The sequence below is a fragment of the Ursus arctos genome, unplaced genomic scaffold (assembly GCF_023065955.2).
Source record: "Ursus arctos isolate Adak ecotype North America unplaced genomic scaffold, UrsArc2.0 scaffold_25, whole genome shotgun sequence".
Lineage (NCBI taxonomy): Eukaryota > Metazoa > Chordata > Mammalia > Carnivora > Ursidae > Ursus > Ursus arctos.
The window spans coordinates 11,303,220-11,320,370 of NW_026622930.1; the positions used below are offsets into that span (position 1 = coordinate 11,303,220).

General features: G+C 55.8%; 1 protein-coding gene across 1 annotated transcript in view; it reads right to left on the minus strand.

Annotated features, from left to right (window-relative positions):
* Nucleotides 1–17,151, minus strand: part of RIN3 (Ras and Rab interactor 3) — a 112,757-nt gene that overhangs the window by 16,617 nt on the left and 78,989 nt on the right. Inside the window, exons 6-7 of the mRNA XM_026515425.4 lie at nucleotides 12,119–13,693; nucleotides 9,914–10,222 (exon numbers count right to left, since the gene is read on the minus strand). Coding sequence (XP_026371210.2) covers nucleotides 9,914–10,222; nucleotides 12,119–13,693 — 1,884 coding nt within the window. The remainder of the gene's footprint in view (nucleotides 1–9,913; nucleotides 10,223–12,118; nucleotides 13,694–17,151) is intronic.

Sequence of the window (17,151 nt, forward strand, 5' to 3'; positions counted from 1 at the left end):
TCCCATGGAAAATGCCTGCTAAAAGACACCCATTCTCTCCATTCTAGCTCTGTGTTCTGAGGCTCTCTGGATTACTTGTTTCAAGGTTCCCTGTCCCCTCCCTGCACCAAATGAGTCTGTTTTGGAGAAAGCAAGCTTTGCCCTCAACCTTTATAAGCCTGAGATACACCTTAAGGGTTCCCGGAAAAAGATCTTGTGCCGGGAGTTTTCATGTTGATAATTTAATTATCAGAATCCTGGCCCGCAGGAGAGTCCCTCTGCCAGAGACACCCTCCCGAGCTTTCCCTTACAAACTTCTCCTTGCCCTCTCCCACGTCCTCCCACACAGTTGGTCACTTCCTGCTCCAGCTCCCAAACACCTTGACTAGTTCAGAGCCTGCCCTTTTTCTTGGACTGTGAGCTCCCTGAGGGCAGGGATGGAGGCTGGGTGAGCTTGGGCAAGTCTCTTAACCTCTCTGAGCCTCTGCCCCATCACTGCCTTTCCAGTTCCTAGCACAGGGCTTGGGATGTTAGCCATTGACAGCTGACTGAACTGAACCACACATGTGTTCCCGCTGGCATCCACTCGGCCCTGCCCGGGGTTAGGGCCATGGTCAAGGAGACTAGGATCCGCCGTGAGTCTTAGTGGTTTGCTGGGAAATGCCCAACTACTGGCTCTCCGAAGGAAAAAGTAAGCTCCCATGGTCTAAATATTTCCACCGTGGCCCGTTTCGAGCTATCAGCGTGAACATGGAGGGGAGAAACGCAGAGTAGCTCTCGTGACATGCCCAACTGACTAGGCTCACCACCGGCCTTGGATTCACCAAGCCCAATCTCACTGTGAGCACACCGAGGTCCAGACCCAGTCTCACTGTGAGCAAACCGAGGTCCAGAGAAATTCCTCAAAGTCCTGCAGCTGGAGTCCCAGTAGTGGAGCTGTGATGAGAATCTAGGTCTTTCTTCCCTGATGTAGGTGAGAAATGTCCACACGGGCTCACGGGCTCTCTGACCTGATAGCGACTTGCAGACAAACAGAAGCTTCAAGCATTGCTGAAAGGCACCAGCTCCTCCCTGATATTCCAGGGGCTTGTTAGGGCTGCATTCTCCTTCCCATGAAGCCAGGAGCCCGAGGCATGAACTCAGCCCTGCGCACGGCGGGCGTCAGGCAGCGCCCCTGGGATGCGGAGGCAAAGTTCCAAAATGATTGCCCGGGGCTCAGAATACCTGGATTGCGTAGATCAGAGACCACGTCCATTAGGCCGTGCTCCACCCGAAAGCTCTACAGGGCGCAGCCAGCACTTCCTGCTTTCTTTTCTGCCAAAATCGCATCTGTTTTCCAGCTGGAGGCATGGGGGGAGCCGAGCACACTTTCAAGAGCTGGCTGGGCGCCTTAGGCCCATTTCATCGGCGGGCAGGTTTTGGAGGGGAGTTCTGATAAGAAATGAGCTGAACGTGCTCAGCGGGGTCACGCAGTCCGCAAGGAGCACTGCATTAGGGCGCCCCCAACTCTGCCAGCTGCGTGATCTGGGGCCACTCACTCTGAGCCTCAGTGTTCTCATCTGAAAACTGGGAATAATAATAAAACTCCCTCAGGGGCGCCTGGGTGGCACAGCGGTTAAGTGTCTGCCTTTGGCTCAGGGCATGATCCTGGCGTTCTGGGATCGAGTCCCACGTCAGACTCCTCTGCTAGGAGCCTGCTTCTCCCTCTCCCACTCCCCCTGCTTGTGTTCCCTCTCTCGCTGGCTGTCTCTATCTCTGTCGAATAAATAAATAAAAATCTTAAAAAATAATAATAAAACTCCCTCAGACCGTCACGTGGGGTTGTGGTGAGGATCAAGTGAGTGGCTGAATTAAAAATTAGGTTTTGTCATCTAGGAAGGATCACCTAAAAGAGGAGCTGGCATATGTTTCTGGAAAGGACTAGGTCACAATGATTTTTCTTTTTTTTTTGTGGGCCACTCCATCTCTGTCCCCACTACTCAACTTGGTGGTTATAACAAAAGCAGCCACAGACACGGTGTATATGAGTACGTGTGGCTGTTTCAATGACGTTATTTACAAAATCAAGCTGGGGGCCCGAGTTGGCCCACAGCCTCCTGATCTAGATAGAGGAAAGGTGTATCCTCTTACTGTAACTGTCCCTCCAAATCTGTTGACTGGGCTCTTAAGTGAAAGCAGTGGCTGATGCAACAGTCCTGGGGCAGACAAGGCTCATGACTGTGATGTGCTTTGGCTCGCATCCTCCTCTGTGATTCCCACTTAAAGCCACTTCCTTCCTCCAGGAAGTATTAACCGAAGACCCCCCGCTGCCCACCAACCAGGTTAATGCCCCGATGATGGGTTTCCCCCACCCTGTCACTGCAGAATGGAAAAACAGACACTTTCCATTAACTCAGAGAGGACTCCCCTGACCTCCCAATGCAGAACGGCGAGCTCCTCTGACACCCCCCAGCCCCTTCACCCGGTCAAATTCAGCCCGCCTGCTAGCCGGTTTCAGCATCTGATGGCAGAGTCTAGCCTTCTGTCTACTGATTTATTACCCACCTGTCCTCACCAGAATGAAAGCTTTGTGAGGGCAGGGGCCCCCTCGTGAACACAGTTCACCTGCTGTGCTTCCCTAGTGCCTGGCATGCAGTTGGTGTTTAATAAATGTATCTGCTAAGTGAATGCGTGGATATCATTTGCCACCCTGCATGACTGACACTTGCTTCGCGCTCTGTGTTCCCACTCGAATTGTGACCATCTTAAAAACAGGGACTGGGTTTTCCTGTTAACATCCATGTTGTCCAGCAAGGTTAGTCGGGACTGTTGAATGAATGCATTTATTTGCGAGAAACACAGGATGGGAGGAAGTAGAGAGCATCTCTAACAGGAGGTTTTCAATGTACGTTTCCAGTGTGAGCCTTTCATGCGGGGGTATTTTATGCAGAAATTGGCTTCTCTGGTTGATTCCCAGGGCGTGCAGCAGGGCTGGCCTGCAAATGGCCCCCAGGTAGGCCTGTGGCCTCTAGAGAGTTCTCTGCAATCGGTTTGCAACCCACTGGTCTGGTCTAACGTTGACGCTGCGCAGTTGAAAGGGCTGGAGCCCAGGGAGCAGGGCCGACTGGGTGGAGGACCCCCCCAAGTGTGTGGCTGACATGAAGTGAGAAGCCAGTCGCCCGCCCACGGAGCCTCCACAAAGCTACCCTGTTGGGTCATTCGGGCTTTCTGAGATGCTGCCCGAGCGTCAGTTCTGCTTTGAGCAACACCGCATCCTGGAGGAAATCACTCCAGCTCCCCAGGTTCCTCTTTGGGGAGCTCAGCCCACAAGCCAGTCCAGCTACATGGGGCCGTGGGCTTGGAGCCCTGCAGCCAAAAGTCCTAGCATGGCTGGAAAAGGCATGAGGCCGCCTGTGACTTAGGCTTGACTTCCCTGAGGTCGTCTCTGACCCGGATGCCCCGGAGAGGCCAAACAGTGCAGGGGTTCAGCCCAGGACCTGAATCCAAATCCCAGCTCTGTACCACTCACCAGCTCGGGTATGACCCTGGGTGTGCTGCCAGATCTCAGTAAGCCTCAGTTTCCTTGACCGTAAAATGGGGACAACAATAGCGTCCACACCTCGTGAAGTGGTTGGGAGGACTTAGTGCCAAGACAGGTGGAGAGAGATGCTCACAAGCTGGGCTCCCGGCATGCGAGAAATGTCTGCGACATGGCTATGATGCAAGACAGGAGGGTAACGGGTCTCCTCACCCTCAGAGCTTGACATCTCAGAGGGCCTGAACCCCATTTCGGGTGTGGGGTATAACAGCAAGGTTATGCAGGGCACCTGGGTGGCTCAGGCGGTTAAGTGTCTGACTCTTGATTTCGGCTCAGGTCGTGATTTCAGGGCCGTAAGATCGAGCCCCGCATTGGGCCCCGTGCTTGGTGGGGAATCTGCTTGAGATTCTCCCTCTTCCTCTGCCCCTGTCCCCACTTGTGTGTTCTCTCTCTCTCTCTGTCAAATAAATAAATAAATCTTAAAAAAATAAATAAAAATTAAAAAAGCAAGGTTATGCTTTGCGTCCAGGCCTGGCCCTTTCTCTCTCTCTCTCTCTCTCTCTCTCTCTCTGTCACCTGGATGTCAATGCCCAGGAGGATTTACGAAGGCTCCCTCAAGCCTGGATCCCTGAACGACTAATGGAGCAGAGCCCAGCCCCACCCCCACCCTCCTGCATTCGACTGGACTGACATGAGAGAGAAAGTTTTATTGGATAAGATTGTAGAGTTTACCTGTTAGGGCAGCAAGTATTTTCCTTAACTAATTACCTACACACCCACCTATCTATAGCTATTTCAAAAAGACCAGAAAGAAATCCACCAAATACTGTCTTTTTCAACAATAAACATCAGTGACCTCTGTCATCAGAAATCACGTTAGATTTTTTTAACAGATTTTTTTTAAAAAAACCAACAGCCTGAACTCCCTCTCCGTCCTCCTGACCCCTGGTCAATGTCGTAGGCTCCTCCAGGTCCGTCCTCCACCCATTCAACTCCCAGCCCCTGCCTCCACCTGCTCCGGGAGCAGATTCCCAGCTGGCTCTGGCCAGGGAGGTGAACTGCCAGGCAGGTGAACGGTGAGGGTCCCTGGAGGGTCCAGGACCCTGAGCCCACCAATTTGGCCCTCACCTCTAACCCGCTGGCTGCTGGGCACCCTGGCTCCAAAGTCCAGAGCCAGGTGCCATCTCGTCAGGTGTGGCATCACGGTTTACACACAGACTCTTGAAGGCACAGAAAAAAGGCGGCCTGTTGGCCCTCACTGGCCTCCTCCTATTGCCTACTCTTTATCAAAAGAAGGTTCTTTAGGTTCTTGTAGAGAGAACCCCGTATACATACACACCACACTCCTCCTTCCTTCCTCCCTCTTGCATTTTAGGGCGGGGCTCCTGGGCTTGACTCTTTTTCTCCCCAACAGCAAGGCCAGCCCTGAATGTCTGTTCTTGGACACTGAGAACGTGGGAATGACTTGTTTGTGAAAGCAGCAGGAGAAATGATTCTAGAAGTTCTGACTACTCTCCTCAAGCCTCATGAAGTCCATGAGGAACCCAGTCTGCTCCGTGCTGCAGGAGGGAGGGCCAAGCTTACCCAAAGCCACATGTCTCCGCGAACACCCGCCCTGCCTGACGCAGGCCCCTGAACTTGCTCCTGTGGAGCAGGCAATGATGGGGATTCATCAGGAACCTTGAGATCTGTCCCCAGGATGGCTGCTGGGTACGATCATAAAAGCACAGGCTTCGGAGTGAGGAAATTCTAGCTTCAAATCCTGGCCCTTTTGTATCCTGGGCAAGGAGAGCAATCGCCCTTCTGGGAAAGACGGCCCAGCTGGTGAACTCGGGCCTGTGTCTCCAAGCTGAGTGGTTTTCTGAGTGTTCCAGCAGGGTCTGCCAGCAGCCAGGCCACGGGGACACCACAGGCTGCTTCTGCCAGTGTCATGTAATGGCTAAGAGGCACGCAGGTGGAACTTCTTCCGTGGAGAGGAGGGGGCTCATAGGGTTAGGAGTGGGAGGAAAGGGCTGTTTTCTGCTTTGGGTGGGTCAGTGGTGGAGGGAGGCAGGACCTGTGCCCCAGTTCTGCCCTTCCACGGGGGTGCTGATAGCTCCCAGGGCTTTGGTGCAGGGCTGCTGGCCTGCGGACCACGCTTGGAGTAGGAAGTCGCTGGAAGCGTCCGGCAGAAGGGAGGTGTGAGCTGAAGGCCTGGGGTAGAGAGGCCTGGTCCCCAGGTCACCGAACATCAAAGTCAGAAGCCAATTTTAAGAGTCAGTCAGGATCGGGTTGAAATGCATAACCTCAATCTAATCACGAGGAAACATCTGACAAACACAAAATGAGGAACTTTCATTAAAAAGAACCAAAGGTGGGGGTGGGGAGGGAAACCTGTATTCCTTCAAGATATCAACGCTCCATAAAAAAAAAAGCCATGGAAATGTTCCGGGTTAAAAGAGGTAAAAGACACCTGACAACTAATTGCAACACCTGGCCCTAGCCTGTTTCCCGAACGGGAGGGGGAAATGCCAGCAAGGACCTTATTAGCTCCAGTGACAGCCTGGAGTAAAGATGGCGGCTTAGGTAAAAACATCGTTATCAACGTCAATGTACCAAGTGGCCAACGTTCCCGCGGTTATGCAAGAGAATATCCCCATTCTTAGAAAAGTGTTTAGGGGTATATGTCACTCCCCCTCAGATGATTCAGGAAAAACATTCTGTATGCAGACAGAGTGTGTCAATGATAAAGCAAAACAAGGTATTAACAATCCACAAAGGGCATGTGGATGTTCCTATTTTAATGCAGTATTTCTGTTCTTAAAGTTTGTGATGTCTGAAGTTACTTTCGAATGTGAGGCTTAAAAGCTAAACTATTGATGGGCACCTGGGTGGCTCAGGCGGTTAAGCGTCTGACTTGGGTCTTGCTAAGGTCGTGATCTCGGGGTCATGACATCGAGCCCTCTGCCTGGCTCCGCGCTCGGTGTGGAGCCTGCTTTAGATTCTCTCTCTGCCTCTGCCCCTGCCCCACCATGCACTCTCAATTCATTAATTAAAAGCTAAAATATTGAGCAGCAGAACTAGTTATTTCAAACAAAATCCCACATTGAACTCCACGTGTAAAAAGGGACAAGGAGCCTCCCTCCCTCCCGTGAGGACGGGGAAGCGATGAGCGCCCTTGTTCGTCTCTGTTCTTTCCTGGGCTTCGCCCGCGCACGTCCGCTGTAGCGACTGCCTTGCTTTCCTTTCCTTCTCCCTCAAAATTAGTCATCCCCTCCCCCATTCCCTGCTCTCTGCTACGTTTTCAGTAAGTCAATTCGCCATCAGCAAAAATCATGGTGTTCGAAGTCCCTGCCAAGGGACTGAGCGTTTAGAAGAACTGCATGGGCCCCTGGGAGGCTCAGTGGGTTAAGCATCGGACTCTTGATTTTGATTCAGGGTCTCAGGTTTGGTTCAGCGTCTTTGGTTTTGGTTCCGGATCAAGCCTCGTGCTGGGTTCCTCATTCAGCGTGGAGTCTGCTTGAGGTTCTCTCTCCCTCTGCCCACCCCCTGCCCCAAGCACACTCTCTCTCTCTAATAAATAAATAAAACTTAAAAAAAAAAAAAAAGAATTGCAGGAAGCCCAAGGCTTCTGAGTAACCTAGGACTTACTGAGAATGGAATTGTTCTTTTAGGCCCCAAACCGTCTCCCTGATAATGCCTTAGGGTCCGTACAGCCCTTGGCCCTGATTTTACCCCAGACCCAGCACCGCCCCAGAAGAAAAGATTCCCCCAATTATAAGTTCAGATAGGGAAGGTAACTTCCCTGATTAACTACCAGATGCAGGGCTAGATGCAAATCTGCAGACTCAATAAAATCTCACAATAGCCCTGTAAGGTGGGTATGGCTGTGCCCATTTAACAGAGGGGGAAACTGAGGCTCCAAGCACCTAAGTAACCAGAATATAGTCACATAGCTGGGAAGGAAACCTGGATCTTTCCTGTCCACATCCCTTCAAGGTCCCAGGCCAGCCTGTCTGTCGTCTCTCTGAGGCTGCTTGCAGCAAAGGGTCCTTCGGGGCTCTGTCTCCTCTCTGGCTCGACCTGGCTGTGTTGCTGCTCCCTCCCCACACCATCCAGGACGCCCTGAGCTCCCCCACCCAGCGGCTGCAGATCTGGCTTGCCTCTCGCTCTTAGAAGGTCTGGGAAGGTCCTGGCCAGCTCTTTGCCATACCGTGATGGGGTCTTAACCTTGAGCTTCCCACTGCTGCTGGGAGGCACGCCAGGCACAGCCCCCAGGCTCCACACCTCTGGGACTGAGCAGGTCGAACTCCAGAGCTCGGGGTTCTGCAGGCTGCTTGCTGCCCCTCATCTTACTTCTTTGGGGGTTTTTAAGGAATTTACTTGGCTGTGGAGTTCACATGCTGGATGGTTCTCGGGGGTCCAGATGGCACAAGACCCCCGGTATCGAAGCCTGACATCCGCCCCATGATAATGAAATCTCCACTTCCCCATCCGGTCTCCACTACAAGGCTCTCTCTGTCAACCCATTTCCAACATTCTGCCGAACGGTGAATGGGAAGGTCTACCTTCACATGGGGCCTGCTTTCAGGGAATAATGCTCCTTCTACGACTGCAAGCGAACACAGGTCTGTGTAACCCAAAAGAGTGACTCCAACCTGGAATTGTGGCCAGTATGAGGCCTGGGAGGGAGCTTTCCTGGGGGAGGGGGACTTGCGCCATCCCTCAATTGCTTTTTGTTGGCCTATGGCCAAACAGGCCTGCTCTTCTCCAAGGCAGATGGAGAGAAGCCCTCGCCTAAGACAGCCAGCATCGGTTGGGCCTGCTATGTTCTATGCATTGAGGCTGACGTTTTACGTATGTTGCTTCTAATATTTACAAGTGACTGAGTATGGCTTCTGAACCATTAGGGGTCTGAGCGTTCCCTTTGTAAAACAGCTTCCTTGGGTGAGGGGACCTTAAACCCTGGGCTTTAAGGGGTTAAGTAAATCATTCAAGGTCATGCAGATAGTAAGTGACAGATCAGGAATTGAAACCCAAGTCCGTGTGGCAACAGACGTCACAATCCTTCCCCTCTCCATTACTGTGGCTGTCATGTACAGTCACACAGGTTGCTCACTACACAAGGGCATCCAGCTGAAGAGGTGATCCGGGCATGAAATCCAGCCACCATGCTGATCACTAAGGTGTGCACCATGGTGCGGTCATGCCTATTCTTGTCTGTCTAGAGGAGCACTCTGGTAAACTGATTATAAACCGTCCCAGTGATCCCCTTCCCTACATCTGTGCCCCTTGCGATGTTACTTTGCAGCTCTTCCCATCAAGTAAGTTGAGTTCCGTGCCCCTTGAATCTGGGCTGGTCTTGTGAGTAAATACGCCAGTGAAATACGTCCGAGTAGCATTGTGCCAAGTCAGACCCAGGCCCGAGGAGGCCTTCCCGGCTTCACTTGCTCTCTTGGACCTCAACTACAGGCTAACCTGCCAAAGAAAGAGAAACGTGTGGCCCCGTAACCTTCATTCCTGACCAGTCAGTAGCCAAGCAACCACCCAACATGCGAGCAAGGCCCTCCTAGGCCAGCCAGCCTCCAAACAAGCCCTTCTGGCCACCACCCCATGAGGCAGCCCAGGGCAGCTCTGGCGCAGACAAGCTCAGGCGTGCCCGCTCAGATCAGCGTCACTGCCACACCTCCTGGTGGGCACTGTTAAATGCAAACTGACTGGAGTGGCCGTTATGCGTTGAATTGTGTCCCTCTGACATTCATAAGCTGAAGTCCAAGGCCTTGGTTCCTGGGAATGTGACCTTATTTGGAAATAGGGTCATTGCAGATGTCATCAGTTAGGATGAAGTCACACTGGAGTAGGGAGGGGGCCCCTAATCCAATGTGTCTGACGGCCTCAAAAAATGGGAAGTTTGGACATAGACACCCACAGGGAGACATCCACAGGGTTGCCACAAGCCAAGGAACTACCAGAAGCTGTGAGAAAGGCCTGGAACACAGCCTTCCCTCGAGCCTTCAGAGGAAGCATGACCCTGTGACACCCTGATCTCCAACTTCCAGTCTCTGGAAGCGTGAGATGATCGACGTGTGCGGTTTCAGCCCCTGCTTGTGGCACTTCGCTACAAGCAGCCCTAAGACACTAAGAGAAAACCTTCTCCTGGTCAACACGAACGCGCACTGTGCTTGGCTTCCTGGCCTTCCTCCAGCGAGGAAGCTAACCACGGCCCTCCATCTGACCCCCAGGGAACCCCTGAGAGGTGCCCAGGAATTCCATCCCCCCGCGCCCGGTCCTGCTCCAACAGGCCTCGGAACCTGGAAAGCCTTCTCCAGTGCCCTCCAAGGGCTCCGGGGTCCTTGCCGGGGAGCAGTCACAGGCCCACACAGTATTGCTGGTCCTCGAGAGAGCCCCCAGCCCAGGCCCCTCTGGCTGCCCACCTACCTGGGTTGCCGAGGGCCATGGAGTCGTAGATGAGCTTACACGTCTTGAGCAGGATGGAGATCTTCTTCTCGGGCGAGTAGGCCTTGTGCATGCTGGAAAACTTCTGCAGGATCTTCTCCATGACAGGCACCTCTGGCACGCTGGTGGTCACCCCCAGGTCAGTGGTGGTGGTGGCCAGGATCACCAGTTGGTTCTCCTTGAGCTGCTGCAGCGAGCCATCCTTGCTGTGGATCTCACGCAGGCACGAGTTGATGGCTTCTTTCAAGGGCTTTAAGACACACTTGTACAAGGCCGACTCCACAATCGCTTCTGTAGGGGGGCAAGAGCGGGAGGGTGAGAGACCCAGCTGGCAGGCTTTGGTGCCCAATGGTGTGGCTGTCCCCATGTCCCAGCCCCTAGAAGGACACGCTCAGTGCCCCAGCAGCTACACCTCGCAGGGGGCAGTGTAGTACATTCAGCAAAAAGCCACACTGCGAAGACACCCATACGGGAGCCCTCTGGGACTGAAACATTGTATCCTAATGCTTTTCACAGGGCCTGGAACGGAAGACACTCTCACAGGGCTGCCTACCAATGCACAACTTCAAAGGGCACTATTTACATGGGGTTGTGCAGTATACAACCTGCGCAATTGTACATGGGGGGCCCGGGGGCCCAGTAAATGTTTGGTAGAATTGTTCTTGATGTCGCTCTTTGAATTCTCAAATTCACTTGCCTCGAGGCTCAAGAATACAGTATATCCAGAACCTGACTTCTCACCACTTCCACGGCCACCACCTCGAGCTGGGCTGCCATCATTTTTCCTTGAGTTACATGAGTAGTCTCTTGCCCTGGCCCCTTTTCATCTATTCTCAACTCAGCAACCAGCATAATCCTGTTATGGCATGTTCGAGTATGACATTCCTGTGCTCAAAAGTCTCCAGTGGCTCCCATCCCACGCACAGTAGAAGCCAGAGTCTTTCCCCATGACTTACTAGGCACCCCCGCCCCCCAGCCTTGTAGTCTGTTCTCACGTATCACCTTGCCTGCTCCCCTGTGTTCACACTGCTCCAGCCACTCTGGCCTCCTTGCTGCTCTGCTCCTGCCTCAGGGCCTTTGTGCCTGCTATTCCCTTTGCCTGGAGAAGTCACTCCACAGCTATATACTTGACCTCTTCCTTCGCTGTTCAAATGTCGTCTTATCCAAGAGGCATCCTGCTCAGCTAGTGGAAGGGGATTTAGTCGGCTTTGATCTCACGGCAACTCTGCAACATACACGCCATTATCCCCACTCTACAGACGGACCAACTCGGGCTCTGACGGTGTGGGTCACAGCTAGGAGGGGGTGCAAAAAGAATTTGACCCTATGTCTGACACCATGGCGACGCTTGTCTGCTTTGGTTGACAGTAGGGAAATGTTCTTGGGAAGTCTTTTTGGCTCTATCTCATCCCCAGGGGAGGTCCCAAGCCCTGTCTGCATAGGGAGACACCAGAGCTGCCCTATCCCTGGGGGTAAGAGAGGGGCCCACGCTCCCATGGTTGAGTCTCAGTAGAGATCCAGATAACGCTCCCTTGCCACGCAGGCCTGGGCTTGGCCCCCATCCGGGTTTGGGGCTGGCCCTTGCTGTCCGGGGTCCTCATCCTACCACCTCCTTCTTCCCCTTGGCTTCTCCAGCCTCTGCAACAGGAGGACATGTGGCAGCCCTTGTCTGCCTCAGCCCACTCCTGCCCATCCTTCCAGGCCCGTAGCGTGACCCCACTGCCTCTGCGGCTAAAGGTGCGGGGACCCGAAGGCAGGGACTCGCGGGGAGCGTCCCCAGTGCCTCTGGCTCCTGCGTGACCTTGGCCAAGTCCTTTCCCCTGGCAGAGCCTGTTTCCTCATCTCCAAAGTGAGATGGGGGGGGGGGGTTGCATCTCGGAGGGCCCCAGGAGCTGCAGAGACGGGCTGGCCCTCCGCAGCCACGCCCGGTGGTACATCTTTTGCCTCTAATTGCTCCTTATGATTTGTCTCCCTCCTGAAATCAGGAGCATCCCGGGCAGGACGGGGGGCGGGGAGGTCCCGCCGGCCTCGCCTGAGCCTGAGGCTCCTGCGCCGTCTCCCCGGCCCTGGGGCAGAACCCGGCAGCGAGAAGCAGCACAGCAGAGGGGCAGTCAGTTCGCGGCAAGGGGGGACGGTCTGGATCAGCCCTCCCTCCCGCCCGCTCCCAGCCCCCGGCCCAGGACTGACCCAGCTCCTCCTCGGGGTGCAGGGCGGGGTCCACCAGGGCCTTGAGCTCGGTGCTCTGCAGAAGGTAGCTCTTGAGCTGGGTCATCATGGTGCGGATCTCCTGCAGCATCTCCGTGCTCGAGGTCTGGCGCGCCATCATTTCCAGGCTGTACACTTTGTAGTCCTGCACCAGGTTGCCGAAGTACGAGGCCTTGTCCTGCGCCAGCTCCACCACCTTCTTGTACAGCTTGCGGTTGTTGGACAGGAACGCGTGGAAGACATTGGTGAAGCTCGCGAGGCTCAGGCGGTGGCGCGCCTTGCCCAGGATCACCGAGGGCTTCTTCTTCCCGCATGAGCCGCTGATCGGCTCCAGCTCCTCCTCCGTGCTGCTGGTGGAGTAGGAGTCCTGGTCTGTGGCCGAGGCGGACACTCCCAAGCTGTCCGAGAGGGAGGCCAGGGAGCCCTTGAACTCTGCCGTGCTCTGGGGCCGGGCGCCGGCCGGGGTGTGCGGGCTCTGAGTCCTGGCTTGGCAGGCAGGGCTCTGGCCTTCTCTGGGTGGACCGGGCGTGGGTTTCCTGGGGGCTTCCTCCTTTGCGGAGAACTCGGTGCTCTCCAAGGGGCTTGGAAGGCCTGAGGCCAGCTGCCGGGAGATCCGTTTCCTCCTGGGGGGCGGGATTGGGGGTTGTCGGATCTTCCTCGGCGGCTCTGGCATGCTGCCCGGATCACTGGCTTTGGCTGCTGCTTCCTGACCTTGCTCAGCGGTCCTCTGAGGCCTGTCCCCAGGACTGCCTGAGGTCCCCTGGGGAGGCAGGCTGAGTGGGGATGCCCTGGAGAGAGCTGGCTGGTCCCCCTCTGCAGGCATCCCCCTGTCCACCTTCCCTGCACTCGGGTCCTCCAGGGAGACCTTCTCAGAGATGCGGCGTCTGGGAGGAGCAGCAGGGAGGTTCTTCTTCACAGGGACTGGAGGGGCAGGGGTCTGCTGCAAGGGGCTAGGGGCTGCCCCTGGCTTCATCTCTTCCTCCCTGAGGGGGCCCAGTCCTGTGGGGGGGCGTGAAAGCCTCTCACAGGCTGCCATGGGTGGCTGGCTTGAATGGTCAGGGGGGCCTGGGGCATGGGGTGCAGGGTGGGGGGCAGACGCCGGGGGTGCTGGAGGAAGGGCCTCTGGAGGCGGGGGAGCAGCCACTGGGGGGGAACTGGGCAACGGACAGGCCAGAACAAGAGCGGGGAGTGGAGGAGGCCGGTGGGGGCCGGAGGCTTGGAGCGGGGCTGCCGGGGGAGGGGGTGCTGGGCGGCGAGGGGCCCACTTGGAGGTGGGTGAGGTAGCAAAGGAGGTGGGAGGCAATGGGCGCGAGGGGCAGCTTCCAGGGGGCGGCTGGTCGGCAGGCAGGGCACTGCCGCCACAGTCCTCGATGAAAATCGGATTCACAAACCACAGGCGGTCATTTCCTATGGACAGCTCAATTTCACACGAGCAGTTCTCGTAATGGGCGGTGGACTTGAGGCTGGAGGCTGGGGGCGCTCCGGGGGCTGGGTCTCTTGGCGGCTCTGCGGGGCTCCCACCGCCTCGCCGGGGGTTCAGCGAGGAGTCCCAGAAGCCTGTAGAGACAAGAGAGGGAGAGGCTGATCAGTCCTGAAGCCAGGCCCTGGGGGTGGCGTTTTTGGGCGTGGTGGGGCAGGGCTGGTCCCAGCGTTTGCTTCACTGCTCTGACGGTTGTTTCCCCTCTTGGGCTGTTTTAAACCTCTCCCACCACTTCCTGCCTCGAGAGGGGAAGCCCCGTTTGATGTCCCAGGCTCTCGGGGGTGGGGCTTGGACCTGGTGGTGATAGGCTCAGCTCCAGCTCTGCCCTTGGCATGTGACAGCCCACCAGGAGGGCACCGATGGCACGGGGTGCAGGCCCAGGTTGGGGGCGGGGGGACAGAAGGCAAGGGGTTCCGCAGCCAACTGGCTGGGTGCCCTGGGGCAGGTGACTTGACCTTTCCAGGCCTCGGTCTCTAGTCATCTCTAGAATGGGGGTCCCCCCAGGGAAGGTGCTTTGGGCCTGTTTTGGCTAGCAGGGTGGCCGTGTGCAGGAGGGACAAAGTACACACTGTGGCCAGTGAGCTCAGACCTGACCATCCAAACGGGGAACACTGGCCCCACTGCAAAATGGCTCGAACTGTCAATCTCTATGTTAAAATAGGCAAATGTCCCATGCCCTCCGTGTGTGTGTGTGTGTGTGTCTGTGTGTGTGTGTGTCTGTGTGGTGTGAAGGGGGGTGGGTCAGAAAGTGGGGGGCCCTGCACTGCTGGCTCTCGGTTCCAGCACAGGCCTTTCTCCTGACTCATCCCTCGCAGACGGCCCGTGGTTGTGGCCACCGATGCAGGCCTGTCCCTCTCCAGACAAGGTTGGTCAGCACCAGGCTTTCACTGGGTAAGGAGCATGGGACATCCCAGCGGAAAGGGCACGGGCGGTTGGCGAGCTCAGGAATTCTTGAGTTCCTGACCTCTGGGTACCAGCTTCTATCGAGGGTCTAGCTCGGGATCCTCCAGAAAGGGTGCAGAGTTTTGGGAGTCACTTCAAATGGGTACAGGCCACCCTGGGCTCACTCCAGCCACTCCTCCTGGAGAGCAGCAGGGACGCCAGTCTCTTCAGCCTGTTAATTTTAGAGCCTGAGGGTGCAGAGTCCCTTGTTAACAATGGGGCCAGTCCTCCAACCTCTCACCCCAAGCTCCTTACTTCTAGGAGTGATTCATCACTAAGAAAACTGCCAAAAATAACGCAGGAGCAAACACGCACTGGATTCTGGCTGTGTAGGCAACTTGCTTTATGTGGGTCATCTCATCCACCCCTGACCACAGGCCTTTGGTGTAAGTCCTAACATTGTCCCCAGAGGACATGAAGATTAGAGACCCAGACAGATGAAACAATTTGCCCAAGGTCACAGGTTGGTGAGTGGAGGAACCGGGATTTGAACCCGGTCAGACTAGTTCTAAAGCCTGTGTGCTCAGCGCCCAGGTTCTGTGTCTTCCTTCATAGGAACTTGCAACACTTCCCATCTGAGTTGCTCTCCCAGGGTCGGAGTTGACAGCGTGGTGTGCGCCCCAGAACTGGGGATGTGGTAAGAACACAACAGGCTCAAGACGTCGAAAGAAAGGGAACATCACAAGATGGCCTTTGGCAGCCATTGTGCGCCTGTCCTGAGACATGCACTCCCAGGATGTGGGCACTTGCTGCCTTGCTGGCCTGGGGGTGGCAACTCCAGTCACAGGGAGCAGGGGACAACCCAGGACAATGGGGCTGCTGGGACACCGACTGAAAGTGAGCGTGTGCCTCTCCCGGGAAGGAGAGTGGGGCTCACCGTTCAGCCCTGTCCTGGGCAGAGACCTGTCTCTGGAGCAATAAGGATGACAAACTTTCACATGAACTGCTCCCCATTCACAAAGCTCTGCCTGAGGGCGTGGAGAGCCCCGGGTGGGAGGGGAGCCTCTGGGCTCCCGAGCCCAGGCTGTTTTTCAGATTGTCTGGGCTCTGCACTTTGCTCTCTGGGCAGCTGCTGACCTCTCCATGACTGATCCACTCTCCCGGGTGCTTCAGGCCAAGCACACAGATGCTCGGGCCCCAAGGGGCCAGCACCTGAGGCGCTGTGTACCCTGTCTACACAGGACCAGTACCAAGTTGTCTCCTTGCAAGTATGCCCAGCGAGGAGAAGCCAGTCCGACTCAAAGGTGAACTGGCAGCAGCCCCACGTGTGAGCCGAGGCCCCTGACGCTCACCTCCGAGTTCTCTTAAGCCCTTCCTTTGGGTAAAGATGAAGTCATGGGGCAGATGAATGAACGGAACTGCCCACCTACGCCTGGACATTCTCATTGCTCACTTAGACCCTGGCCTTAGCCTGCCCACACCCCCATCTAGTCTCCTCCTTGAGACACGAAGCTGGGCGCAGAGTAGACCCTTGGGTGCTCTTTGCTTGGAATCGAATCACTGCCAACCTTTTAGCCTGGCACTCGAGGCCTGTGGGATCTGGCCCCGCACATCTTTTCCAGCTTCACCTACTGAGCAGTTACCCACTCGCTCCTTCCTGAACGTGTCACGGGGCTCTCCCACCTTAAGGTCTTGGCTAATGCTGTTCCCTCTGCTTGGAGTCCTTTTCCTACCCTCGCCACCTGGCACACTCTCACTGTCCTTCACGACCCAGGTCAAATGTTACCTGTTTGGTGGAGCCTTCCTGACACATTCAGACCTCCCGTATACTCCTCTGTGTTCCCCCCAGCTCTGGGGCACACCCTGACCCTCGTGACACTGGGACTGGAGTTCTTGGGTTTTATTGGACTCCCTCCCACACCTTCCAGGCTACCAGTGCTTGGCTTCGCCAGAGGGGACAGGCAGGCGGGTTCTGAGGAGGGGCACGTAGGCAAGGTTCATTCTGATGGTAACATGGGGATGACCTGAACGGGGCGGGGGTGGTGGTGGTGGTGGTGGCTGCAGGCAAGAAGAGACAAGAAAATGGGAGGAGGTGGGCAAAAAGAGGGCCGAGGAGCTCCAGCCAGCCCCACAGCCTGCCTCAGCATAGCAAGGTGGGCCCATCACACACAGAAAGAAAAAGAACACATTTTCCACTGCTTACATGTGGATTCTGGCAGGACCAGCACAGATAATGGGGTTCAGAGCAATGGGCCTGGGGCCTGGGTGACAAGGAACTGCTCCCCAGCCCCTAAGATAAGCCTGGTGGTTACGCTGCGGCAGGGCAGCCTCAAAGCCAATGCCACTCTGAGGGGTGGGGGATGCTGGGACCGAGGAGCTACATCCTAGGGTCTGGGGGCCTGTCAGGGAACCAGTGCAGGCCTTTATGCTAAAAAAAACCAAAAAACAAAAAACAAAAGGGGGAAGTAGGTAACTTTCTCTGCAGCCTGCAGAATGCCAAGGCCAGAGGAGAAGCGGAACCCAGTCATGCAATGCTAGTGGTTGGCAAAGTGGGGGGCACCCGGGCCCACTGGCACCATGCCAAGCCTCGGCCCAGCTGCCAGAGATCCCCTGAGCAGCCGTGTCTTCCCTGCCTCTGTGCTGCCCCCGGACC